We start from the raw sequence: 24,200 nt of genomic DNA, 5'->3' as shown, positions 1-24,200 counted from the left end.
CCTGAGATCAAAAGATAAAAAGTGCTACAGCTAGGTATATTTTTTTTTTATTTTTCATCACTAAAAACACTGCTTACTAGATTCCAACAAGACACCAGTATGATATCGCTGAAAGCACAAGATGAAAAACAGAACTGGGAATTTTAGAACCTTCTTTTGCTTAACGAGAATGTGTAAGAAAGAAAAACTAGCTTTTAAGTTGGTAATAGTATCAGCTATTAAAAACATGCTGTATGCAAACACATGACTACTAAGGAAACAGTTGAGGAATAAAAGTGGAAGTCCATAATACCATTAACATGGTTATTAAGAACAAGTCAGAATAGTGGAATCTCTACTTCCAGGTAATTCTTTGTTACAGTAGGTTGTATGTTACCCTGGAAATGTCACTAATGCTGCATTTCATGAATCTTCAACAAGCTCTGCATGGACAGAACACTGAGCAAGATGACAGTCTTTCTTTAATCGCTAACAGTTTGAACTTACTCCAGTAGTTATAATTTTTTTGGTCCACAGCCTGCAGAATGGCTGTAAACTATCTGGCCTTTCATTTTAGCTTCAATCTTGCAATGAAATCTGTGTGAAAGGTTCCCTGTGGCTACAACTTCTATCCACTTCAGCAGAAGGTCATGCTTATGCTTTTAGGGACAATAAAAGGTTTTAGCAAATTTTAGATAAATTCTATTTCTTTCCTGTTCATTACTCAACTTTTTATGAGTTTTATCTAACATAGAATCTGTGATCCATAAAGAAGGCAAGCAACAACAATCACAGTCAAACAGCTTTAAGTCAACCTAGTGAACTAGTCAACTCCAGTTCACAACTACAGGATGAAGCTTGGGGGTTGATCAAGAAAGTTACCTCAAACACCAGATTAAAACACCCGTAGGAGCTTTAAGATCATGAAACAGATTAATGAAGCTAATGCGATTAATTCCAAACATGCAGAAATATTTAGCCTTTAGGAGGAGATAAAGATTCATATCTGGTCAAAGAGCATTTATCAAATGAGCTAACATGGAATTGTCACTTCGCAAATTTAACACTACTAGTAAAACTAACAAGTATTGCTGCAGGAACACCAGCAGTTGTTTTACAAAATTCTGGCTAAGGATTACAGTGTGTCTGCAAGTCTGTTTTTTTAGTGAAGGTGAACAGTTTGGGGGAAGGGTTGTTCCCTGAGAACTGTATCAAGAGCTCTAATGTTGAATCTGATAATTTCAGATGCAAAATGTACTTGTCCCCAATTTCCAGTCTTGCAATTTAACTTGCAGTTATATGAAAATCAAGCAGAGTTTTTTCATTCTTATATAACCTACCCTTTTGCAAGAGAACTATGCATCTCCCATTAGTTTCCTGTGAGGCAATGCATGGCAGAATAATAGATGAGAAACAGTCTGTAAAGTACAAGATTAACAGTATAGGGCCAAAATTTGTTTTTTATTACTTGAAACAGTCTCTCCAAAATAGAATTCTGGTATATTCAAAAATTAGTTTGGAGAACCTTGAACAGTTATTGCCAGTGCCATTCCTATTTTACGAATAGACAGAATGCTTCAAATGCTAGACACTGTGACTAAGAAGAAGCCAAGATGAGTTTGCAGAGCTGCAATCAGATGCAAATAACATTTTGTGTGAAAACTGAAGTATAACATCTTTGAGAGAGACTTCATAATACTAGAAACTTAAAATGGTCTCTAAAATCACTAAGCCTGAATCTCAGCTTAGAAGAGAATAGCTGAAATTTCTTAAAACTTCAGAAAGAAAGTGTCAACAGCCTGCTTAGCCAAATAATTAACACATGAAAAACCCAGAAAACGTTAAGCAGTTCAGCAAGACAAAGGTAAAAAGGAAAGCTTAATACTTAAGCTAAATATAACCACAAAGAGCTTGTATTTACCTACATATAAGCCATAGTTAAAACAGCATGAAGGAAAAGAACTCTGTACTTCAAAATGTCTTCTCTATTCTAACATGATATTAGGATCAATTGACTGACAAGAGGAAAATTTTCTTGGCAGAGAGTCGGGAGCCAGAGGAGATTCATGTGCACCTATACATATATATATGAATATGTATATATACTTTTTTTAGCTGTAAGAATGTTTTCCTACCCCTTCATGTCTAGTCTAATATTCCAAGCTGGGATAAATCAAACTGACTCAGAAAATTATAACAAAAGGAAATATAATATTATATAATCATTTTGGCACCTTTTAAAATATCAGGTTTTACATATTTTTTCCAGTAGAGTTATTAAAATTGAAAGTTCGATAGGTAATAACAAGTGAAGTGCTTTAAATAATATTTCAGCTTTAGTAATAACCGCATCTGAAAGCTGTACATTTTAAGTTTGTAAATGTTATTTTACTGCAGTGTCACAATGAACTTAAAGTAGATGAGAAGCTTTGTATTAGAAAAACTGGATTATTGGAAGTGAAGAATTCACTGTAGGTTATCTTAGGTTTTTAAAAGGAAGGAAATGATACAGTCTAAATCAAGTTTCTCCTGAGCATCTACTCTTACTGGCGTACTTTATCTCTGCATCCTGTCAGGTAACTAACTAAATGTCAGCATTCACTTAATTTGGCTGAGCAGCATGGAAAAGCTTGAAATATCTTTATTTATGTTATGAAAGTGAAATTCCTATCATTTAAGAAAATAATGAAAGAATACAAAGAAAATACCAGTATTTCTAAAAAAATCTATCATGTAGACATAAAAAGCACAAAAAAAAATCTATTATGTTTCTAAACAGGGAAAGGAAAATATTCGTATGCACAACATTCCTGTGCCATGGAAGCTGACCTTTTTTGATAATAATAATTAGTTGCTCAAATAGGTTAATTTCACAGACTGTGTTTCTAAGGGTTAGTTTCACATATAAATTGTGCTTGTGTGGACAATGCAAAATTTTTACATTTCATTTAATTTTCTAATCTTCACTTCTGATTTAAGGTATTGATCACAGTCCTCTGGTTACTGGATACTTAGTTCTTCAGGACTGTTAAAAATTTGTTGTAGGATTTTTATTGTTTCCCTTATAGTCTCTATATGGGGCCACTTCTAGCAGGATAATTTTAGACATACGTTTCAGTTCAGAAAAGCAGATACACATTTATATGGGTGATTAGGTATGTGCATATGTATTGAACTGGTGCCACATTTGCTAGTGCAATTTTCTTAAATACATTAATTTATGTATCTTAAAAATAAATACTATTTCAAATTGGTCAATTTGCGTGATGCATGCACACATACATAAAGAATTTATAATGCTGTACATGTTACTGTCATATTTTGCCCTTTCTTTTAAAGCTGTTTCCCCACTGATGCCAGTATAATCTAATAAAGGATAACATGGTATTTCCTACAGCTCCCACATACTTTCTTAAGTGTTCAATTTCATTTTTTATTCTGAAGGGCTTTCTGAAAAATACGTAATAATAATACACAGCTATTTTGTATCCTAGAGACATGACCAGGATTTACATTACAAACCACATTATCTGTGAGTGTTTTGCAGTAACTAAAACGTAAGTATTTATAATCAAACCATCTTGCTATTCTTCATTGATAACATGAGGTTTACTATAAGAATCGTATAAATAATAGTATTATTTCTCAGTTGATTTTATATAAAGACTAAAAGGCTAAGTTATCATTGCTACAGGTCAAATTTGTGTACCATGAAGTGAATCTACAGAGGTTGCTTCATGTTCTATTTTCACACTAAAAGGTGATGCATCACCAAGAACCTAGAAAAAAGTATTGCATTGCTTTCCTCTTTCTCTCTCATATTTTGCCAAATTTTAAAATGTACGTTACAATATCATGGAATCAACATGAAAGGAGGCTATTCTCTGCAGGGCAAAGCCCTGAATACACACACACACAAAGTCCTGTGTAGGACTGTTTTTATAAGGAGAGGAAAGACAGAACACTAGCTGAAAAACATTAATAAATCACAGATAATTTAAACTCATTAAAAGTTTTTGGTGCTTAAGCATAACATACTTAGAAGGCCATGAGTTTTCTAGGGAATCTGGTGATCTTGCACAAACATGCATTGAAGTCATAGACAAACTGCACAAGATCAGTGACAGAGGGGCAACAATCTAAGTCTACTCAGTCTTAGTGAGCATTTCAAATGGCATTGAGATGTTCTCTTTAATTGAGTGAGCATTTCAAATGGCATTGAGATGTTCTCTTTAATTGAAAAACAGCCCATTATTACAAATTAACAACTAAGCAGCTGTGGTGTATGATGAAAGGTGACACTGTTTTTGTGATGCCTCAACAAATTAAACCCAAACTTTGGACTTTACCATGCAAGCTGTGGCCTATCGTAATCACTGACTTGCATGTTGCTTCAGAAGAAAGTTCCAGTTTGCTTAGGAATCATGGTACCAAGGCAAAGCTGAACTCTCTCCTGCATCAAAGCTGTGCTGCTCTGGCTGCTGACTCTACGCCTACTTTAAATGGAGTCCACGCAGACTCCAATGGCAATGAACAGCACTCAGCACTTCACAGGAGACACCTAAGTACTTCACAGTATCAGAAGCCTAAAAAGGAATGTTTCTTCTTGAGATACCTCTCTTTCTCCTGTTAATACAAAACCTGTTCTTTTTAAAATACTGGCAACAACCAACAGGATGGATGTGTTGCATTTAGGTTGGTGTGAGGACTGTGTGTGATCTATCAAATTTCTTTTGTTTCTGTACCACTATTTTCCTTCTGAAGTGGGGACAAAGAAACATATTAGTGGCTCCTAATTTAAAAAATACACCCAGTAGAATCCAAGCTGTGAATTTCTGTACATGTTTTTGCTTACTACTTCTTGCTACCAATCATATTTTCAGCACAGAAGAACACGTTTTTAAAACAGAAGCTTTGGCTTTATAATCCTGCTTGCTATACTCTGGTTTATGTCAGTCACATATCCTTTTTCTGGATCAAGACTGCTGCCTCTTGATTTTTACATCTTGTTTTGTTGCAGTTGGCTCACTGTGCCTGCCTTCAAGTTTTACTCTTGTATCATGTTTTCCATGACTCAGCCCAAGACATGATTTATGTGGTCCAGAACAAGGGATGAATGGAAGTAAAAAGACAGGGCAAAAAACAGAATAGGAGACTAAAATGGAAGAACAGAAAAGACTAAGCAACTGGTGTACTTTAAGATGAAACCTTGCATTTTCATCTCCCTATTGAAAATGACAGACCAAATTATGCCTTTGAACTGCGTCAACTGTGCTGAAGTTCTTTCCCAGTGATGTTAATAACATAATTTCTGTTAATTTCAATAGATTGGGATTTCATTTCACCTAAAAAGCAAAACCACAGTAGCTAATGATGTTTGATGTCCAGCTTGACTTGGTTTTCAGAGCTCAGATTCTCAGTATTTTCTGAGACTTGGCCTTGTTTTATGTGTCTTGGCATGTTATATATCAGAGCAGGGACCATCCTTTGGATGAACTAGAGACTGCCATCTCTCACTAGAATCGTTCTGGTTCAAATGGGCCAAGGTCTTGCCTCTAATTCCATAGCTCCTCCTGGCCGGTGTGTGATGCTCTTCCATCAACCCCTGGACAGCTTTCATTTGTGTGCCAGAAAAATAAACAAGTCTTCCTATGTTTGGACAAGCATATTTAAGTCTTACTGTCTTGCAGAAAGTGTATTGTTTGCTTTTTTCTCCTAAATGACACAGTGGGAGGCACTGATTGGATATTTTTGAAATGTGTGTTACAATGATTAAGATAATTAATTGAGGGCTCCTAGCCAGCTCAGAGCTAAAAATACACCATCTCTCATAGCAGATCTACTTTAGTATGACATCAATGCACCCTGAAACTGATAAAGTATTTTTAATATAATTACTGACTTTGAATGAGTATGCTTTAAGTGACGAAAACTTCTGAAATGCTTTTCAGCCTGTCTGTAGTATATTCATGAAAAGTGAAACATAAAGAACATGAAAAAAAATGTAAAAGCAATTGTAAGCAATGTGCTTAGAATAATTCCTTCCTAACACCAAACACCAAAATGTTCCTTCCAATTAATACTTGCCAAAGACATTTTTTTAAGCAGCATCATATGGTAAACTTACTGCAGAATAATCATTGTGGCATTAATTTCTGTATCGAGGAAGTATTATGCACCATGTTTCCTATCAAAATGAAATCTTAATATGCTTAAAAAGTTTACAAAACTCCTGCATAAAGTATTTTCAAACAAGTTAAGCCCAGAATGACAAGCAATACTTATAATGAAAGCACTGTTAAACAGCTGAGGTTTCTGTTTCAAAATTTTTAAAGGGTCAAAATTTTAAGTGGTTTGCATACTATCACAGCTAAAAACAATCACAAGAAAAAAATTAATTTAGAAGAAAAGTAAAATTAAAAAAGCCTAATCTAAAGATAGAAATCCTGATTGTTTCTGTTGCTGTTATAGTTTGAGTGACCCAAATACTTGATTAAATCACAGCAGGTAAGTTACGCTACGTGACATAAAACAAAAGAATTCGAAGTACATTCTATGTAGTTAATACAAAGGAAAAATAGAGTAATCAGCTAAATTAGAATATATTTATCTTCATGTATGTAATTGTAGAAAATGCCTTAGGCTGGCTTCAATTAGTCATGCTTTTCATAAAAGTCTGGAAATGACAAGATCCCTTGACAATTCTAAAACGATGAAGTTAAGCCCAGCAGAAGAGCAATCTCAAACCAGATTTGATCTCAGACTCCTTTCTGGAACAAGGCATGCATTTCAATGAACTATTCTTCTTCAGGGCTCTACTTACCTATTCTTACTATTGTGCTGCCTCTAAACAGCACCTCATTTTGAGAGTGGCTGAGCATCTGTAACTTCAGCTAAGAACTTCAGGAGAATAAAGCTCTATAATTTTGCCATCTTGTGTGAAGTTACCAAGTCACTTAATCCTTCTGTGCCACAAACTGGAAGCTGCGTGTATATCTCAAACAGATTTACATCCATAGCATCAGTATATGGATGTCATATTGTTGAGAGTAAAATAGGTGAGATACTGTTATTTTTCTTACATCTAATTTCACCCCATTATCTGGTATACTGACTCATACATTCCTGGCAGGATGATTAAAGACAAATCACTACTCTAAATATCAGAAACAGCAATCCTCAACACACTCATTTTTTTTTCTTCCAGCAATATTACTATTAGGTGAAGAGAATTAATTTTGATTTTCAAAGTTCATAAAGTCTTTATCTCCTGATGAGCAAAAGTTTTGAACAGTTTTGAACTTCTCTAGAGGTTTAAAAGTTGTAAATTTTACAGCTTGCAAAAAATTATTTTTAAATTATTTTCCAAATCCTACTAAAACCTGGTTAAATTAGATTTAGTCCCCCTATCAAATGGTATAACCATCTACTAATGTGTTTAAATGAAGAAAACAAAGGGTTTTCCAGTTGAAGATATGACATTACTGATGACATAAGTTATTTAACTTTGTAACAGGATTCCTCATCCTCAGGTGTCTCAATCATTATCAAATGAATTAGACTCTGGAAACACATTGGCTTTACATTGTCGTAAGAAATATGTGCAGAGATATCACAGCCCAATGATAATTCTAATTCTGAGCTTGTATGAGTTCTGTCAAGATAAAGAGATGGAAATAAAAAAGGACAAATGTGCACACTATAGAGAAATGAGTTAAAAAAAAAAAACAAAAACCCAAAGATTCCAGACACTTCTGAAGAAACATTTCTCTTTCAAAGATATACTCCAATAGGAAAAACTTGCTTGTTGGTTTCAGTAATTATTACTCAAGTAAGGAGTGGTAGTCATCTTCTGTAAGACTATGGAGTATTAACGACAGACAGAAATAAACTTTTTATTTTCCAGAATCTGCAGTTAAATGCCGCTCTTTTTGGACAATTCATTGTAATTTAATAAGAATATGGAATCATGGAATAATTTTGGGAATCAGAGAATAATTTTGGTTGGTAAGGTTCTCTGGAAATCATATACTCCAACCTCCCTCACGCTCAGAGCAGGGGTAACTTTAGACATTAGACCAGTTTGCTGAGGCCCTTGTGCAGTCAGGTTTTGAAGACCTCCAAGGTGGAGGTTCCACAGCCTCTGGGCAGCCTGCATCAGCATGCAACCACTCTTGTGGAGAAAAATTCATTCCTTGTGTCCAGCTGGAATCTCTCCTGTGGCACCTTGTGACTGTTGCTCCTTGTCCTTTTCTGGCACCTCTCTGAAAAAATCCTGTCTCCTTCTCTGCAATGCCTGTTAAGGTAAGCGAAGACTGCAATTTGGTTCCTCCATAGCCTTCTCTTCCCTAGCTGGAACAAAGCCAGTTCCTTCAGTCTTTTCTTGTACGTTCTATATGCCACTCACCTGATCTTTTATTTTAGTGGCTCTTCTCTGGACTTTCTCCAGTTTGATGATCTCTTTCTCTTATTATCCTATCCTAGTATGCCAGGTGTGCCAGCCCACCTCCCTCAACCTGCTGGCTACACTCTTGCCATTCAGAAATAATGTAGAAAGAGAAGGATTGTTCTAATTTGTTACAATGGAAAAAATTTACCTGTTCTCCAATTATCCAATGTTGATACTCTAGACTTAACAGTGCGAGTAGAAAAGAAGTGCTTTCAGTGTCAATGAATTAATGCTGTTGGAGCTCTGGAGTACTAATGGAGTACAAAGGTGTTTCATCACTTTTCACTCTGCACAATAAATAATCCTTGTGTCCGTGCTGTTCCTGGGCTTCAGGAAGGTAGCTTCTTTGTCTTCCATTACCCATACGGACAAAAGATAAGATCCAGGCTATTAAAGCAAACCATGCCCACAGAATCCTCTTCTCATACTGTTAAGTTTCTGCCTGCATTTGTGGTTTGAATTAGGGCATTATTTCAATTTCTTTTTTTTGCTTCACATCTTTGTAAAGAATTATTCCATGCCATTAGATAACAAGAAGGTCTTATCTGTCTCCAAGCAAATGGCCAAACTTTTCAGAAAACCTCAAAGACTGTTCAGATGCATTGCTGAGAGACTGCTGACAGCTGAATTTGATACCTGATATATTGAACAGATATTTCTGGACAGAGAAGAGAAGATTCCATGTCCTACTGCTTGCAGGACAGAGGATTTCCACAGGGCTGACACTGGAAGAGTTTTTCAAAAGGAATTTAAGCCATTGACCATTTGCCTCTTATACTTATTAGAGCCCTTAAAAGTCAGATTTTCAGCAGCTGCTTATCTCTATGAAAAGTCCCAACAAGGAAAGCTAAGCATGACTTCTGATAGTCAAGGGATCTGACTAGAGGAAAGCTTTGAGGTAAGATTTATTGATGGTTTTGGCTATCAGTCAGTGCTAGTTCTGACACCCGGCCTTTCCTCTTTCTATCCAAGACTGATGCCCATTACTGCTCTGAGCAGGTAGACCAAGCAATGGGGAGACTTCAATATCAGAACTGCAGTTGTGAGGGCAATTTCTGGAGAGTGGACTCAGCAGAATAGCCCAAGCCAAGGAAATAATGATCTCGTGATGCATCCAAAAGCTTTAGGAAACTGGAAGAGAAAAAAGCACCACGGGAATAAATATTTGTCAGCTTCTTACACATATTGCCAGGGCAGGAAAATTTCCAGCCTCAAATACTTGACTTCACATGTGAACTGTCACTAAACAGTACAAGGGGAAAGGAAGTTTGCAGTCATAGTTTATTTAGGTTTATTGTCAAACCTAATAATTTGACAGTTGGTAGATATAATACTCATTTTCCAGGCCATTGATATTAGCAGTGCTAAAAATCCTTGATTTCTCTAGATGAAAAATACTGAAGTACAGCTTCTGTCAATCAGCAATACTTTCAAAGGGGGCTAGGAAAAGTTATCAGAGAAGAAGATTGAACTAGTTCTTCTTAGTGCAGAGGTTATGTCACAGAATGACTGACAACGGTCAGCCAGCCAACGATCATTCGACCCTCCTGTGGATCCATTCGATGGGACAGCAGACACATTGAACCAACCCAGGAACCCCCCCAGGAACCTACTCATTCATCTTCCTGCTACCGTTAGAGTGTTGTTATTTATATTGTTATTGGTTGGAAATGTAACTCTGTACACAGTTCTTCCTTGCAAAATTCACTCTTTTCTTTCATTGGACTATTTCTTAGGTCTGCTAGACAAAGAGCAAATGGTAAGCATTTTGGTACTAAAGAAGAGGAAAAACAAAAGACAGTCTAGTCATGCCAAAGGTCCATCTAGTGCAGTATTATGTTTCAAGCAATGGTCCTAAATAAATATCTAGAATGAGTAATAACAAGGGAAGTAGGTATGGTATTATCCCCAGTTCACTTTCAGCCTACAATTATTTTAAGATCAGTGCACTCCCTAAGTCAGATGTAATTTCACTGGTTTAAACATCATCATAGTTTTTTTTTTTCACTTATAAATAAAAAGTAATGTAGAGAGGGATCTGTACAAATGATGCAGAGGTTTCTAGAAATCTAAGTTCTTTCAATGTTTATTGATTTAGAATTGCAGAATTGGTGCCAAAATGTGGGCATGTTGAAACAGTCTCAGAGAAAAACTTCCTATGTAATTGTAAACCGTAATCTGTGATGTGTCTTTAAAAACTGAGTTTGTCACAAATGGTTTCTGGATAGATAGACAGATCATATATGCCTCGGATATTAAACACCAGATGATCCAAATTTGGCAATAATTGCATGCCTGATGTTATTGTTATAAGATCCTTTATAGTTGTTCTCTGTCAACAAAGCACTAAACAAAGTTTCTCAAAATTAATTTTGACATTGTAGTAGGACGTTTGTACTTTATGCATTTTATGCACATACACAGACACTTATGCATATACGGATAGACCATGTATACGTACACCTGTCTAGAAGATACCAGTTTTCCAGAAGAATGTTAATTTGTTCAGACTCCTTGTAGAGCTAATTATCAAAATTACCCCTTCCGATTCAATTACAGAATAGATTGGGTTCTCATTCCATAAGTTTCTTTACATCTATTCTCTTAAGATATTCACCTTATAGCCTATTGCTTTTAACAAATTCCAGTGTTTATTGAGAGAACTTATTAACTAACATCAAGCAGCAAAGCCACTGCCTGGATCACCAAAAAAATGTCTAGCATCTTCCAAACTGATTATGTGAGGCAAGCAAATCAGTTTTTGATATGTTAGCAAACTGAGAATATTTTTCTTTATAATCTATGACTTTCTCTACAAAAAGTCTGTTTTCTGACAGGTCCATTCTGCCCTACAGGTCACTACATGTAAATCTTCAACAAGAAAATTAAAAAGTCCATACAAATAATTCATTTGGTGAAGAGCTTGGGAGCACTTCAACATAATGTGAAAACATGATAGGAGGGATAGAGTAGCCTATAAATGTATCTTAGATTTTAGTGGCAAAAATTCTGAAAGAAATACGAAGTTGTACTCAGTAGCTTTAAAACAACCTTACCAATATATTGCTAGTGTTCTGCATCAAGAGTAAAAGGTGTATGTTCTGGATCAATCTTGGGTCAAGCAATTAAAGAATTCATTTCCATTTAAAGTTTTAGCCAAGATTTTTATGTATGACTGTGCAATACATAACCTTTAGATGTCACATGCTGTCCACTTTGAATAAGGACAAGTTCTAATTTTGCTACCTGGCCTTGGCACCGAGTGCTTGAATTTTTCTCAATCTAGTATCTGTGCTCTTAAAAAAGAAATTTCCCATCCTAAAGGACAGAAGGCCACTGCTCTAAAGTATGATCTAATATATCTTAAGCTGCCTCACAGGCATAAAACACTTTCCTATGCAAATTCAGTCAAGACGCAACATTACTATTAAAACAATTTCTCCATGTCTTTGATAGCAAACAAAAAAATCCTTTCCTTATATGTGATGATGTGAGATATTGTGCTAAAAATACGTATACAGTGACTTGCAGTAGATAAAATAACAGCACAACCTTGAAAACTGATACAAAAAGTTTAGAATTTCAGCATGTTAACAGTAATTTAGTATATCAGTTCTCTTGACTGGATAGTTTGGGTAGCAAAAGCAAGATTGCAAAGCCACCTCTGTGGCTCAAGACCAAATTTAGCTACTTTTACCCTTTTAAAATGTCATTTCAAACACACTCATGAATCACATCAGTATTTCCTAATTGCTTATGTATATTATAATCTGATTCATTTCCCAAGTACTAATTTAACCATTTATTATTTAATATTTTATTTTTTTTTGAGCAGCAGCAGTGTAGGTTTGCTGCTTGAACTATTATACTTGGCAAATTCTTTGTTTTCTTAACAGGAAACCCAAGAAATTTAAAGTGAAATTTTCGTCTTCTTTCAGGTTGGCCACTGTTCTCACATTTTCCATATAGCCTAAATTAATAGAATTTGGTAGAAAAACAAGTTCAATTTTTACAGCCTATTTCAGACAGCATAATGATAATTAAAAAATTTTTTGTTTGGCCAATTTATATATATTAGTCACAACTACTTCATTAGTCAGTGATTGCAAAGCTTGATTTCAAAAGGACCAACATTAAAAATTATCAACACTTATGTACCTGCTTCATTGTTACTCAGCAAACAGTTCTTAATGACTGTTTAGTTTCTACTCACATGAGCAGTTCTCCATGACTGCTGCATAAATACCAATTACTCACATGAGAACATGTAGGCCTGCGTACAAATGTTTGGAGGTTGAGATTCCAGCTGTCCCCATGGGAAATTGTTTCCCAGTGTATAAGGGCATATCCATCAAGAAAGTTAAGTTGAAATAAATTCCCAGTGTGAATTTAAAGTGCATTAATTAAAGAATATTAAACGCACATGGACATGTGTTATTAAGAAAATGCATCTTGGTATCTTCACTTGATCTTCTTCCACTTCTCTTAGATTTACACTACATAATGTATATCTACCAGTACTGGAAACTGTGTGTTTTGGAAAACATCTGGAAAATGTGTTGATAATGCAGTATTTTAATAAATGGAATACTTTAAATCTTATCAGATGGAAAATCTTTAGTTTAAAACCAGTATGTTGTACATGCATCAGGGAGTTACTATGTCAGTGCAAGGACTCCTAACTGAGTGCCTAATCACCAGGGCTTCTCTTTCAACAGAAGAAACAGTCCCATTTCAAGCAAGATTTTCTGTAGTCCAGTTGAACTATACTCAACCCATATTAGAATTTTTTTTAAACTCTAGTATCATTGAAACTTGATAAACACATAAGTACTAAGAGCCTTTTAGTCCTAAGCATTTACAGAGTAAAGCCACATTTAAAACTAATTATATATTCATTTTAATGCTGCTACCAGACTGTCTTTCTGTTCCTGTTCTCTTTTGCCTTTTTATATTCCACTTCATTTTTTCTATAGTATTAAAAAAGGATTATGTAATATGATGTTCTGGTGAATGCAGGACCTTTTCTACTCCCTAATAAATATTCAAAAATATTTTGCATACATCCTGTGAACAAGGCTTGTGAAATCATAATGGGATGACTTATGAACATTCATCTTTCCTATACTGAAGTATAATCTAGTCAACTGGATGGTATAGCAAATCGTCCTGACACGTTTATATTAATGCATATTTAAATGAGAATAAGAAAGAAATAGTCAAATTTATGTTAAAGACTTCTAAAGGCTTAACAGCATCTTACTAAGTATATATGTCAGCTTAATCTAATCCTCCCACTTCTAACACGTTCTGTGGTCTCAGCATGGTGCCCATAATGCTCTCGTGTGTTATGAGGGATTGCCTCTGAGAAGTTCACCATCAGTACTACACTTTGTTCAATAAAACTTTACATCTGGTCTTAGGATGACAGAAAGCTATCTGTCTCACATTTGCATTACAAACCTTTAGCTTCTTTTGACATCAGTAACACCAGCTATAATAATTTCCAATAACCTGTCACAATATGCAGAGTATACGTATTCCTGGTTCTCATCTTCTGTGTCAGGTACAAACAAATTTCTGCAATTTATTTGGACAGTTTTAAATAAAAGACAATTTCTTTGCACCAAAAAAGCACTCATCTAATCAGAGGCTCATTTGAGAAGATCTGTGGCAGTATTTCCTCCTTTCACTCCAATGATTTTAAGTTCTAATCAGAAAAAAGTACCTTTATTCTTTTCCATGCTTTTGCTAGAGGAGACAATACATTGCAATTCAAGATCTTACAAGAATTATTGAAGACTATTTGCTAATCTTATGACATGATGGAAGTCCACCTGAAATCCGCTAAGACTGGAACAGTTATCTGCTCAACCATCTCTCTTGATTTCTGAGACATGATAATTTCTGTCTGTTCCATTATAAATACATCCGTCTGATGTGTTTCACATTAAAAATATTTGAATAGCAGTGTCTAGCATCCCCTGCTATGTTATTAATACTATCTTTCCTCAGCAGACAATGCATCTGATGGTAGTTGAAGACTCCAAAGGGACATACCTACTTGTGGGATTAACAATGTCTAACACGTGTCGGAGATCAAACATGTCACTAACGAATCATCATACAGATGGTTAGCAACCAGCACTACCTGAGCTGAATTAATAAATGGCAACTGAAAAACTGCTCTCTCAGTATCATTTGTGTTCTGGCAGCCACATCAAGGAAACAATATTTTTTAAAAGTCTGTATATTAGGCCTGCAGATTTTCAAGTCAAGATCAGTACATTTCTGCTTTATCCTGTGTCCTAGTAAAATGCTATTCTGTGTTTGAAAGACAGTTTTACCAACTATCTGATCAGTAGCTGTCATGGTTTAACCCCAGACAACAACTAAGCCCCACACAGCCACTCGCTCACTCCACCCCAGTGGGATGGGGGAGAGAATCAGAAGAGTAAATTGAGAAAACTTGTGGGTTGAGATAGAGGCAGTTTAACAGGGAAAGCAAAAGCTGCACACACAAGCAAAGCAAAGCAAGGAATTCATTCACTCCTTCCCATGGGCAGGCAGGTGTTCAGCCATCTCCAGGAAAGCAGGGCTCCATCACACATAACAGTGACTTGGGAAGACAAACGCCATCACTCCTAATGTCCCCCCCTTCCTTCTTCTTCCCCCAGCTTTATATGCTGAGCATGATGCCATATGGTATGGAATAATCCTTTGGTCAGCTGGGGTCAGCTGTCCCGGCTGTGTCCCCTCCCAACTCCTTGTGCCCCCCCAGCCTCCTCGCTGGTGGGGTGGGGTGAGGAGCAGAAAAGGCCTTGACTCTGTGTAAGCACTGCTCAGCAATAATGAAAACATCCCTGTATTATCAACACTGTTTTCAGCACAAATCCAAAACATAGCCCCATACTAGCTGCTATGAAGAAAATTAACTCTATTCCAGCCAAAATCAGCACAGTAGCATAAGTAAATTCTGATACCTACCTAGACATACACTCTGCAACAGAAAGTAACCTTTGGAGGTAGTAGAAATCACCACAGAGACATCCAAATACTCAAAATATCTCAGGGCAAGTCTACAGAGACAGGTATGAGCAAGTTTTGGCTGTGCTCAGAGCTGACAAGACACAAACCAGTGCTGTTTTGGAAGCCAGTACTGTTCCCTTTTGTGACTTGCCACATTCCGATTCGTGCATTCTGTAAGTAGAGCAAGCTTATTTGAACTTGCCTAAAATATGTGTGTTTCGAATTCTATTCAGGTAATGAATTACACTTCTGGGTAATGTAAAACCTGTGGTTTTTTCTCCCTTGGTCCTGAATCCAGATTTAGGAAAAGGGCTGGCAAGTTAATGGGCTGTTCTAGATGAAACATGAGGACCACCTTAAGGTTCAAGAGGAAAACAGGAATACACTATGAGAAACTGGAAGAAGCTGTGGTAATCAGAACTTAACAATCTCTAACCCATTCGGCTGGTTTTATAGGCAGGTTAAAATATGGGATTCAAAAGAAAGACCTGATACTAGTTCTGGTGTATTACATCTGGGAAAGTTCTGGTATATTACATCTGTGAAGCACACTAAAGGACACACACATTTGCAGTAGTTCTGCCAGTCAAAACTAAAGACTGCCAATAGTAACTGAGAAGATAAAACACAGACTATGTCATCTTGCTTATGGACACTGTCTAGGGGATACTGAAATGAATGGCAACATCTTGGAGACCTTATACAATGCTTTTTTAACTGAGAGTTAATATATATGTGTGAGTACATTTTAAATTATGAGAAGTATAATTATAATAATAGTACAAAAGACAGTCAAGGACATCGTTCAGTAATATGCTTCATCCTTTGGAAAGCTGAGGAGGCTTCACTGGAGACCATATGCCTTTCAACGCTCCAAGGACTCATATTAGCAGAACACTTAAATATGTCCCTGTATCTTAACAATATACTAAAAATTAGTTTTCTGATTCTGAATCAGAAACAGTATATATATGTCTTATATCAGATTGAAACTATCAGTAAGCCACACTTCAGCAACAACCATATTCATTTGAGAAATTATTTTCAAATATATAGCATATTTCTTCTTCCCATTACATGAACTTCCTGGAAATTTTTCCTATGTAGAAAAAAGTTATTTTAAAATTCTTCATCAATGAATTAGTGCTACTTGTAAATTTAATGTATTCTATACATTCTACAGATTTGCAAGACTGTATTTCTTACCAGTGGGGATAATGATAAAATTGCTATAATGACAGGAATTATTACGACAGTGCAGAGATCTGAACACAACCAGAATGAATATATGACAATCACAACAAATCTTTCTATGTCTATGCCATTGGTAGTACAACATGAATGGAATTGAATCAAATTTTTATGCGCACAATTTATACATTATATTGAGCAATATATTTAATAAAGCAAATTAAATTTATTTGGAAATAATTATTCTATGGCCTGAGAAATACCAGAAAGAGAGCAGGCAAAACGGTAACGTTAATCCCATGCCAGGAACATGTTTTATCAGGTTTCCTTTTAGCTCTTAAACAAGATGTAGTAAAAACAACAACATTCTGTCAGGCTATATGTTCATTCCTTGCTTCCTGGATTAAATATGCTTATTCTATGCCACATTTTTATAGCTTTCAATTCCTGTACTTTAAATCTATTAAACAATGTCAAGTTGAATTTTCTTCCAAAACTGCTGCAGGTTAAGAAAAAAAAAAAATAGGACAGTAGAATATTTGAGGGCTAACATTTATGTCAGCTAATTAATATGGATCAGTTGTGGTCTGCAAGGATTTTTAAAGTGCATGCATGTTGGAGATAAATATAGACTAAGGATCTGATTTTATTCCTTCTCAAATTGATAATAAAGCCTTACTGACTTCAATACAAGTATAGTCTACCAGTTTTGTAGGCCTGACAGATAAAATAAGGTTTTGTGCTCTTGCATAATGTTAGTTGTCCCAAATTAAGCATATCCAAAAATACAGATATACAACATAAGAAATAAATTATAGTTGCAACATTATATTTATTGTTCTGTATTCTCTTTACTTGGTAAGGGAATAAGATTTTGAAAAAACAAACATTGGGAAAAAACAGTAAATTTGTTTAGTTAGCAAGTTCTATTTAAAGAAATTGGTAAGAAATCAGCCCATGTTCAAAACCGGACACCCTCTAATCTAGAGGATACAACACCATTTCCTTGTTTTAAAACATTAATATTTCATTATTTATTCTCAAAAGAGTGGCTGTTAGCACACAGAATTTGGTTATTTGAACATAGTTCTACATCATAACAAAAATAGGCTACCAAATGGACAACTGTTCAAAGACTTCTATGCAAAAGATTCATTCTCCCTATGTTTGACACTGAGGTGGCTGGATTTCTCAGCAAATTCTCTTTCATGGAATCAAAGAATAACTCAGATTGGAGCGAGATCGTCTAATCCAACCTCCTACTCAAAGTCAGGACAGCTGTGAGATCAGAACAAGTAATCCAAGGCTTTATCCTGTTCGGACTTCAAAACGTCCAAGAATAGAGCCTTTTTATATGAGAAGCATGCCTGGTAACCAGATAAAGAACAAACATATCTTACTGATAGAATCATAGAATAGTTTAGGTTGGAAAAGACCTTTAAGATCATCGAGTCCAACTCTTAGTCTAGCACTGCCAAGCCCACCACTAAACCATGTCCATAAGCGCCACATCTACATGTCTTTCAAATACCTCCAGGGATGGTGACTCAACGACTTCCCTGGGCAGCCTGTTCTAATCCTTGACAACTCTTTCGGTGAAGAAATTTTTCCTAATATCCAATCTAAACCTCCTCTAGTGCAACTTGAGGCCATTTCCTCTCGTCCTACCACTTGTTACCTGGGACAAGAGACCGACCCCCACCTCACTACAACCTCCTTTCAGGTAGTTGTAGAGAGCGATAAGGTCTCCCCTCAGCCTGCTTTTCTCCAGGCTAAACAACCCCACTTCCCTCAGCCGCTCCTCACAAGACTTGTGCTCTAGACCCTTCACCAGCTTCGTTGCCCTTCTCTGGACACGCTCCAGCACCTCAATTTCTCCCTTGTAGTGAGGGGCCCAAAACTGAACACAGTATTCGAGGTGCGGCCTCACCAGTGCTGAGTACAGGGGGACGATCACTTCCCTAGTCCTGCTGGCCACACTATTTCTGATATAAGCCAGGCTGCTATTGACCTTCTTGGCCACCTATCCTTGAAAGGCACTTCTAAAATGTCTTCTTCCAATTAAACCTTATGTAGAAGTAAACAAAAATTACCTTATGCTTAGTATTAACACCTGGTTTATGTCATCATAAGTCTTACCTGTTTGTAGTATTTCAGCATCAAAGACATCGTCCTTGAAGAAAGCTCTAAAAGACAAAGGACTTGCACTGCAGTCTTCTGAAAGTTTCTCAACAGCTTGTCTAAACATAGCAACTAAGTCATGAAGAGGTCCATCTAAATCAAGCTGAGAAGTGGATGGTGAAATCAAGCTCAGACGTACAGAGATTGATGCACAAGATGCAGAACTAGACTCCACAGATTCACACTCAATTTGGAAGCCCTCTGACAACATCTTCATTGCAAAATGTTTTCTTTGGAATGGATCATCAACTACTGCAACAACATGCCATTCAATGGCAGCATCTCTGGGTAGGTGAGATATTACAACCACAGCAAGCAACCCACACACTGCAGTTACATCATGATATGTCTCTGAATCTTCAACCTAAAAGATAAAAAAAATATTGTGCATATTAGAGCGCTGGTGGAAATTAATTTTGCTCATATTCAGCTGATATATTAAAAAAAGTATGTGCAGTACAGTTATTTCATGGAGACTGTTCTTCCCCTAAACTTTCCTTCTTATTGAAAAGTCATCTTGAGCAATTACGAATTTGTCTGCCAGTTAATATCTGCTCATTTTTGCAATCTCAAACTACTACTATGCCTGTACCATTTAAAAAATGCTGATCATAATGTATTTTGCACTCATTTTGCAATAAAAAACCAGTCTTTTTGTATACAGTAACTTTTCTCCGTACCAATGGTCTTTGAAGAATAGAAATGGTGGGAACTACCGAAACGAGTTAGTAAAGCATGTAAGATTTATTTTAGAAATTGGAGTGCTAAAGATACAGTTCAGATACAGCAAAGATACAGTTCAGATAGTTCTGAACAGCAGAATGATCTTGAACAAACCCTCTTAGAAGATAAAATGTGTTTTCTTAATAGCAGAGCTAATTTAGAAAGTATATTTAAATTGTTTTCACATCAACCAGCACATCCAATTAGCTAACTTGGTAAGCTAACTCTGAGTAATGGAGTTCCTTTTCTTCTGATGGTATTAAAGGGGGACGGGCTTTCTGCTTACTTCTTTGTAAAAATGTTAGTATAAATTGCACTGTAGCATGTTAACAGGTATAGGAAGTGAATATAATGTTTCAAAATACTGAAACACTTTTTCATGAGACAGAGGAAGAAATTGTGAATTTGTAGCCATTTCAACCCAAATTAATTGTACCTATGTGCATTAAATAGCATTACCTTTGAATCTTAACAAACCTAAGATGAGTTCATAAAAGAATTATCTTGTCCCTGTATTGTTCCTATGTATTCAGTCCTTTTTCATCTGAATACAAACAAAAACAACCTTAGAGCTTTAAACTAGGAACAATACACTGCGGTGGATTGACTCCATCCAGTAGCTAAACACCTTACAGTTGCTTGCTGACTCCTTCCCTCCCCAATGGCACAGGTGAGAAAACTTGTGGACCAAGATAAAGATGGTTTAATAAGTGAAGAAAAAAGGAAGAAGAAAGGAGAAAAAACAAGCGATGCAAAGGCTATTACTCAACACCTCCCCACCAGCAGACTGATACCCAGCTAGACTGTGAGCAATGGCTATCCTCCCAAAGACCTCTCTCCATAGTTTTTATGGCTGAATATGATGCTATATGGTATGGGATATCCCCTTGGTCAGTTGGGGTCAGCTGTCCCAGCTGTGTCGCCTCCCAGCTTCTTGTGCACCCCCAGCCTACCTGCCGGGGGGGTGGGGTGACAGAGAAGGCCTTGACGCTGTGTAAGCACTGCTCAGCAATAGCTAAAAACCCTGGTGCGTTATCAAGGCTGTTTTGGTCACAAATCCAAACCATAGCACCATACAGGTTGCTATGAAGAAAGTTAACTCCATCCTAGCCAAAACCAGTACACACATTCAGGTCTGCTGTTACCTTATTTTTAAATGCATATATTCATACTCCTATTATGTATACAACAAGGTCTATTTATGGAGAGGAACCCCATTTTATGATATACATACTCTCAAAAAGTATAAATTTACATTAACTTATTATCTCTCTGAACACACTTTTTTTTTTTTTAACAACTGTTCAAATAGTTGAACAGTTGAAATGCTTATTCTGGCCAGCAGATTTTTTTTTTTTTCTTATTTTTTCCTCCATTTTTATGGAGACACAATATATTAAGCATTTTTAATATTAGTGACTTACACCATCTTCTTTGTGTACACAGATAGTAACTTTTTTATATACCAATTTGCTTACACCGCAGTATATACTGGTAATATTGTCCATTGCCTGACCTCTGAAAGGAAAAATAATAACAAGACAAACCTGTCATTTTGCCTGAAGTCGATAAGGCCATATAACTCACAGTACGTTCAATTCACAAACTCAATTTTCATCCACTCGCTCTCAACTTTGAGAGGAAGAAATAATGACAGGTTACAGGCACTTTATTTCAAAATTCACTCACAAAGTTATTGACAAGCATTTTGCACAGAATATCTTTGATGCTTGACCCTCGTGAGCTGTTTACATGAAAAATGCACTTACTTCTATATTAACGATAGTGGAGTCTAATTCTATACCAAACGTAGCAATTGCTTTAGCATTTCTGTTTTTGATATGGGAACAAAAATAGGGATAATTTGTCTCAAATTGCAGTCATTTCAGTCATAATAAAATCTCACTGAGTACTGTTTGCTTTCAGTACTTTCATTAGGCTAGCTGGGGCTGTTATTAAGGTACCAACACATAAATGTTATATTAGCACTTAACAGGAGGAGCACAGTATTCTCCTCTAGGAGATGAATTCTAACCTTGTCAATATAATTCTGCTCTGAGTGCTGTAAAACAGTTTGAAAAGATGAAATACTAGAGCTTTGCACTGAGGAAAAAAAAAGTCATGCTCATTCAGGCTTAAAGGCCACTTTGCTGGCCCAAGGTGCTGAGGTACTGTTTAGAAAAAAAGTCTAAAGAAGCTCTCTCAGGTCACATCAAGCACTAAGACAAAAGTTTCTACTTCCCTGTACTTGTCTTAGGTTGTTAAATCAATTACTCACTATTTCTGCTTGCCTTCAGCTGCCATTTAGAATATGAAGAACTACATGAAAATTAAGGCCAGGAGAAAGTACATTTCCAAATTTAACAAATGAGAATTATTCTGAGTGAAAGACTACTCATGGTGCACCTGACCAGTACCATAGCACTCATAACCTTTAACTTTAGAGTTTGCACAAAGCACAACTGATGGAGCTACTGGGGACTAATAATCTTTCATCAGCTGCTACAGAATCTTACAGAAATACTTCTAACAATGACCTCTCCTGACTTATTTTCAAGAAATCGCTGACATTTGTGTTGTACATGGATGCTGCATTTATGAGTTACCTTTCAGAAATTTACAACTATCTTAAACAGCTGAATATCTTTATGATAGCCTGTCTAGTAAATGAGGATGAATATATAAGGTCCGCTAAGAAATTCCATTCATATGATGCTGGAACAATATAAGTAAGTATTAAGAGTGAAAATGAAGAGAAATTATTTTATGACTAAGTTGCTCTTTACAATTAATTTTGCTCTCTCATCAACAAGATCCAGCACTTCTGGCAGACAGCTGTGGTACTACGAAGAAAAACATGTTTTTAGGGTTCTTACCCAAGGATACTGTTGTAGACTGTTCTATAACGGAGCACGGGTTTTGGTCTACTCCTTCTACATCTTCACAGTCTTGGGGAAAAAAAATTGAGGTAGAAGAGGAAGCAGTTTGGCTTGTAATTCTTGAAAAAGAAGTGACAAATAATTCTTGGGAACCTTTGTAAAATTTTTATTACTGAGAGATGAGAAAACACTGTTGGGCCAAACACTGTTGAAAGCAGTGATTCCTTAAAGTATGTTTGACCTGAATTTTACAAATCTTTGCAAATTTCATTAGGCTGTAGGTGTAGCTGTCATCTAAAGGTATTTGCCCTTAAACACTTATTTCCTAGCTATCAGTATTCAAATTATTTTCAATTCATGAGAGGGTCTGCCTGTTGAAGATCCCAATTTCCAGTTAGCTTTTCCACAGGATTTAATCCTTTCTAAGAACAAAGACTGCAAGGTAACTTGGCACCAGGAAAAGTTCAGATGCCATAGGGGAAATGAGCAGATTGTAAAGGTTCATTGTCCGACTGCTGAGATAATATGGAGATGGATGCTACTTCTGTGCTACACTTTTACATGATCTGATTCAAAGAGGGATGGAGAAGGAAACCAGGTAACATCCTTTCGCTGTGCAGGAGACAGCCTCTGAAAATAAATGACTCTGTAACAATGTCTTCTTTCAGGAATGGATGCAAACTGGACCATCTCAGAGGCCACACTATGACAGGATTCTGAATTGGTCATGCTATGAAATGGTAGATCCCAAATCTTTGTCCAAAGATTTGATATGACTGGTGATTTAGCTCTTACTGAATCTCATGTTAGACTGTCCTCAAAACATGATTCATACTATTCTCCCTCTGCCAACGTGATCATCTGCTACCCAATTTATCAAAGGTGGGAAAGATGGAGTCCCAGGAAGTTTGGAAAAGGAAGCCAAAAAGTAGATTTTTCTAAATACATGCGTTGTATCTATATCATTCCCTATCTAGAGGACTATGAACATCTTATTTTTTAACACTTTGCTTTGAAAAAAACCACAACTCAACAAAGGACTTTTCCCACTGTGAAGAAAATACTGATATTCTTCTGGTGATACAATACACATTTCAATAACTCAGGGGAAAAACAGAAGGTACAGAGTAGATTTTAGGAGGACTGAGAATGTGACTCTGTTATTTACCTGACATTTTATAATACCAAAGTAGGTTGATGCCATATTGCTGTAAAGACTGAGAAGAGTGCCATGCTAAGCTAAGTAAGACCCTAGAAAGTCTTCATGAACTGGTTAATAAAGAATCACAGCAGTTGACAGCAGTCAAGAAAGCAAGTAAAACATTACGAATTCTTAGGAAAGGAATAGAGAACAAAGTGGGTAACATTATGCCACTGTAAAAATTCACAGTTCACCTGCACCTTGAGTAAGATAGACAACTGTGGATCTCTCAGTTGAAAAATGACATATTAGACCCAGAATGTGTTCAGAGGAGGACAACAAGGATGATCAAAAGCTCTGGAGGTTCTGACTGGAAATGTTCTCCAGCATTCTTAAGGAGAACATGACGGAGGTTTACAAAATCATACATGACATAAGAAGGGTGGATAGGGATAAGAATTGATTTTGCAGGCTTGTCTCTCTGTACAAGAACTATGGATCATCAAATGACATTAGTAAGAGCATGGTTTCAAAAAGAACGATGGTGGGTGACACCTGGAATTCCTTGATGGAGAATGCTGTGGTTGCAAGAACTTTACAGGGATTCAAGAGGAGCCTGAACACATAC

The 24,200-nt window shown here is 36.3% G+C and overlaps 1 protein-coding gene across 2 annotated transcripts in view; it reads right to left on the bottom strand.

Annotated features, from left to right (window-relative positions):
- The window catches only part of DPH6 (diphthamine biosynthesis 6), a 217,233-nt gene that overhangs the window by 25,132 nt on the left and 167,901 nt on the right, over positions 1-24,200 (bottom strand). For both annotated transcript variants that reach the window (XM_072865524.1, XM_072865525.1), the window contains exon 14: positions 18,788-19,193. In XM_072865524.1, the coding sequence (XP_072721625.1) occupies positions 18,788-19,193 (406 nt within the window). The remainder of the gene's footprint in view (positions 1-18,787; positions 19,194-24,200) is intronic.

This window comes from Ciconia boyciana, chromosome 6 (assembly GCF_034638445.1).
Source record: "Ciconia boyciana chromosome 6, ASM3463844v1, whole genome shotgun sequence".
Classification (NCBI taxonomy): Eukaryota; Metazoa; Chordata; class Aves; order Ciconiiformes; family Ciconiidae; genus Ciconia; species Ciconia boyciana.
Note: the sequence above shows the minus strand (reverse complement) of the source record. Positions and strands in the feature narration are given on the sequence as shown.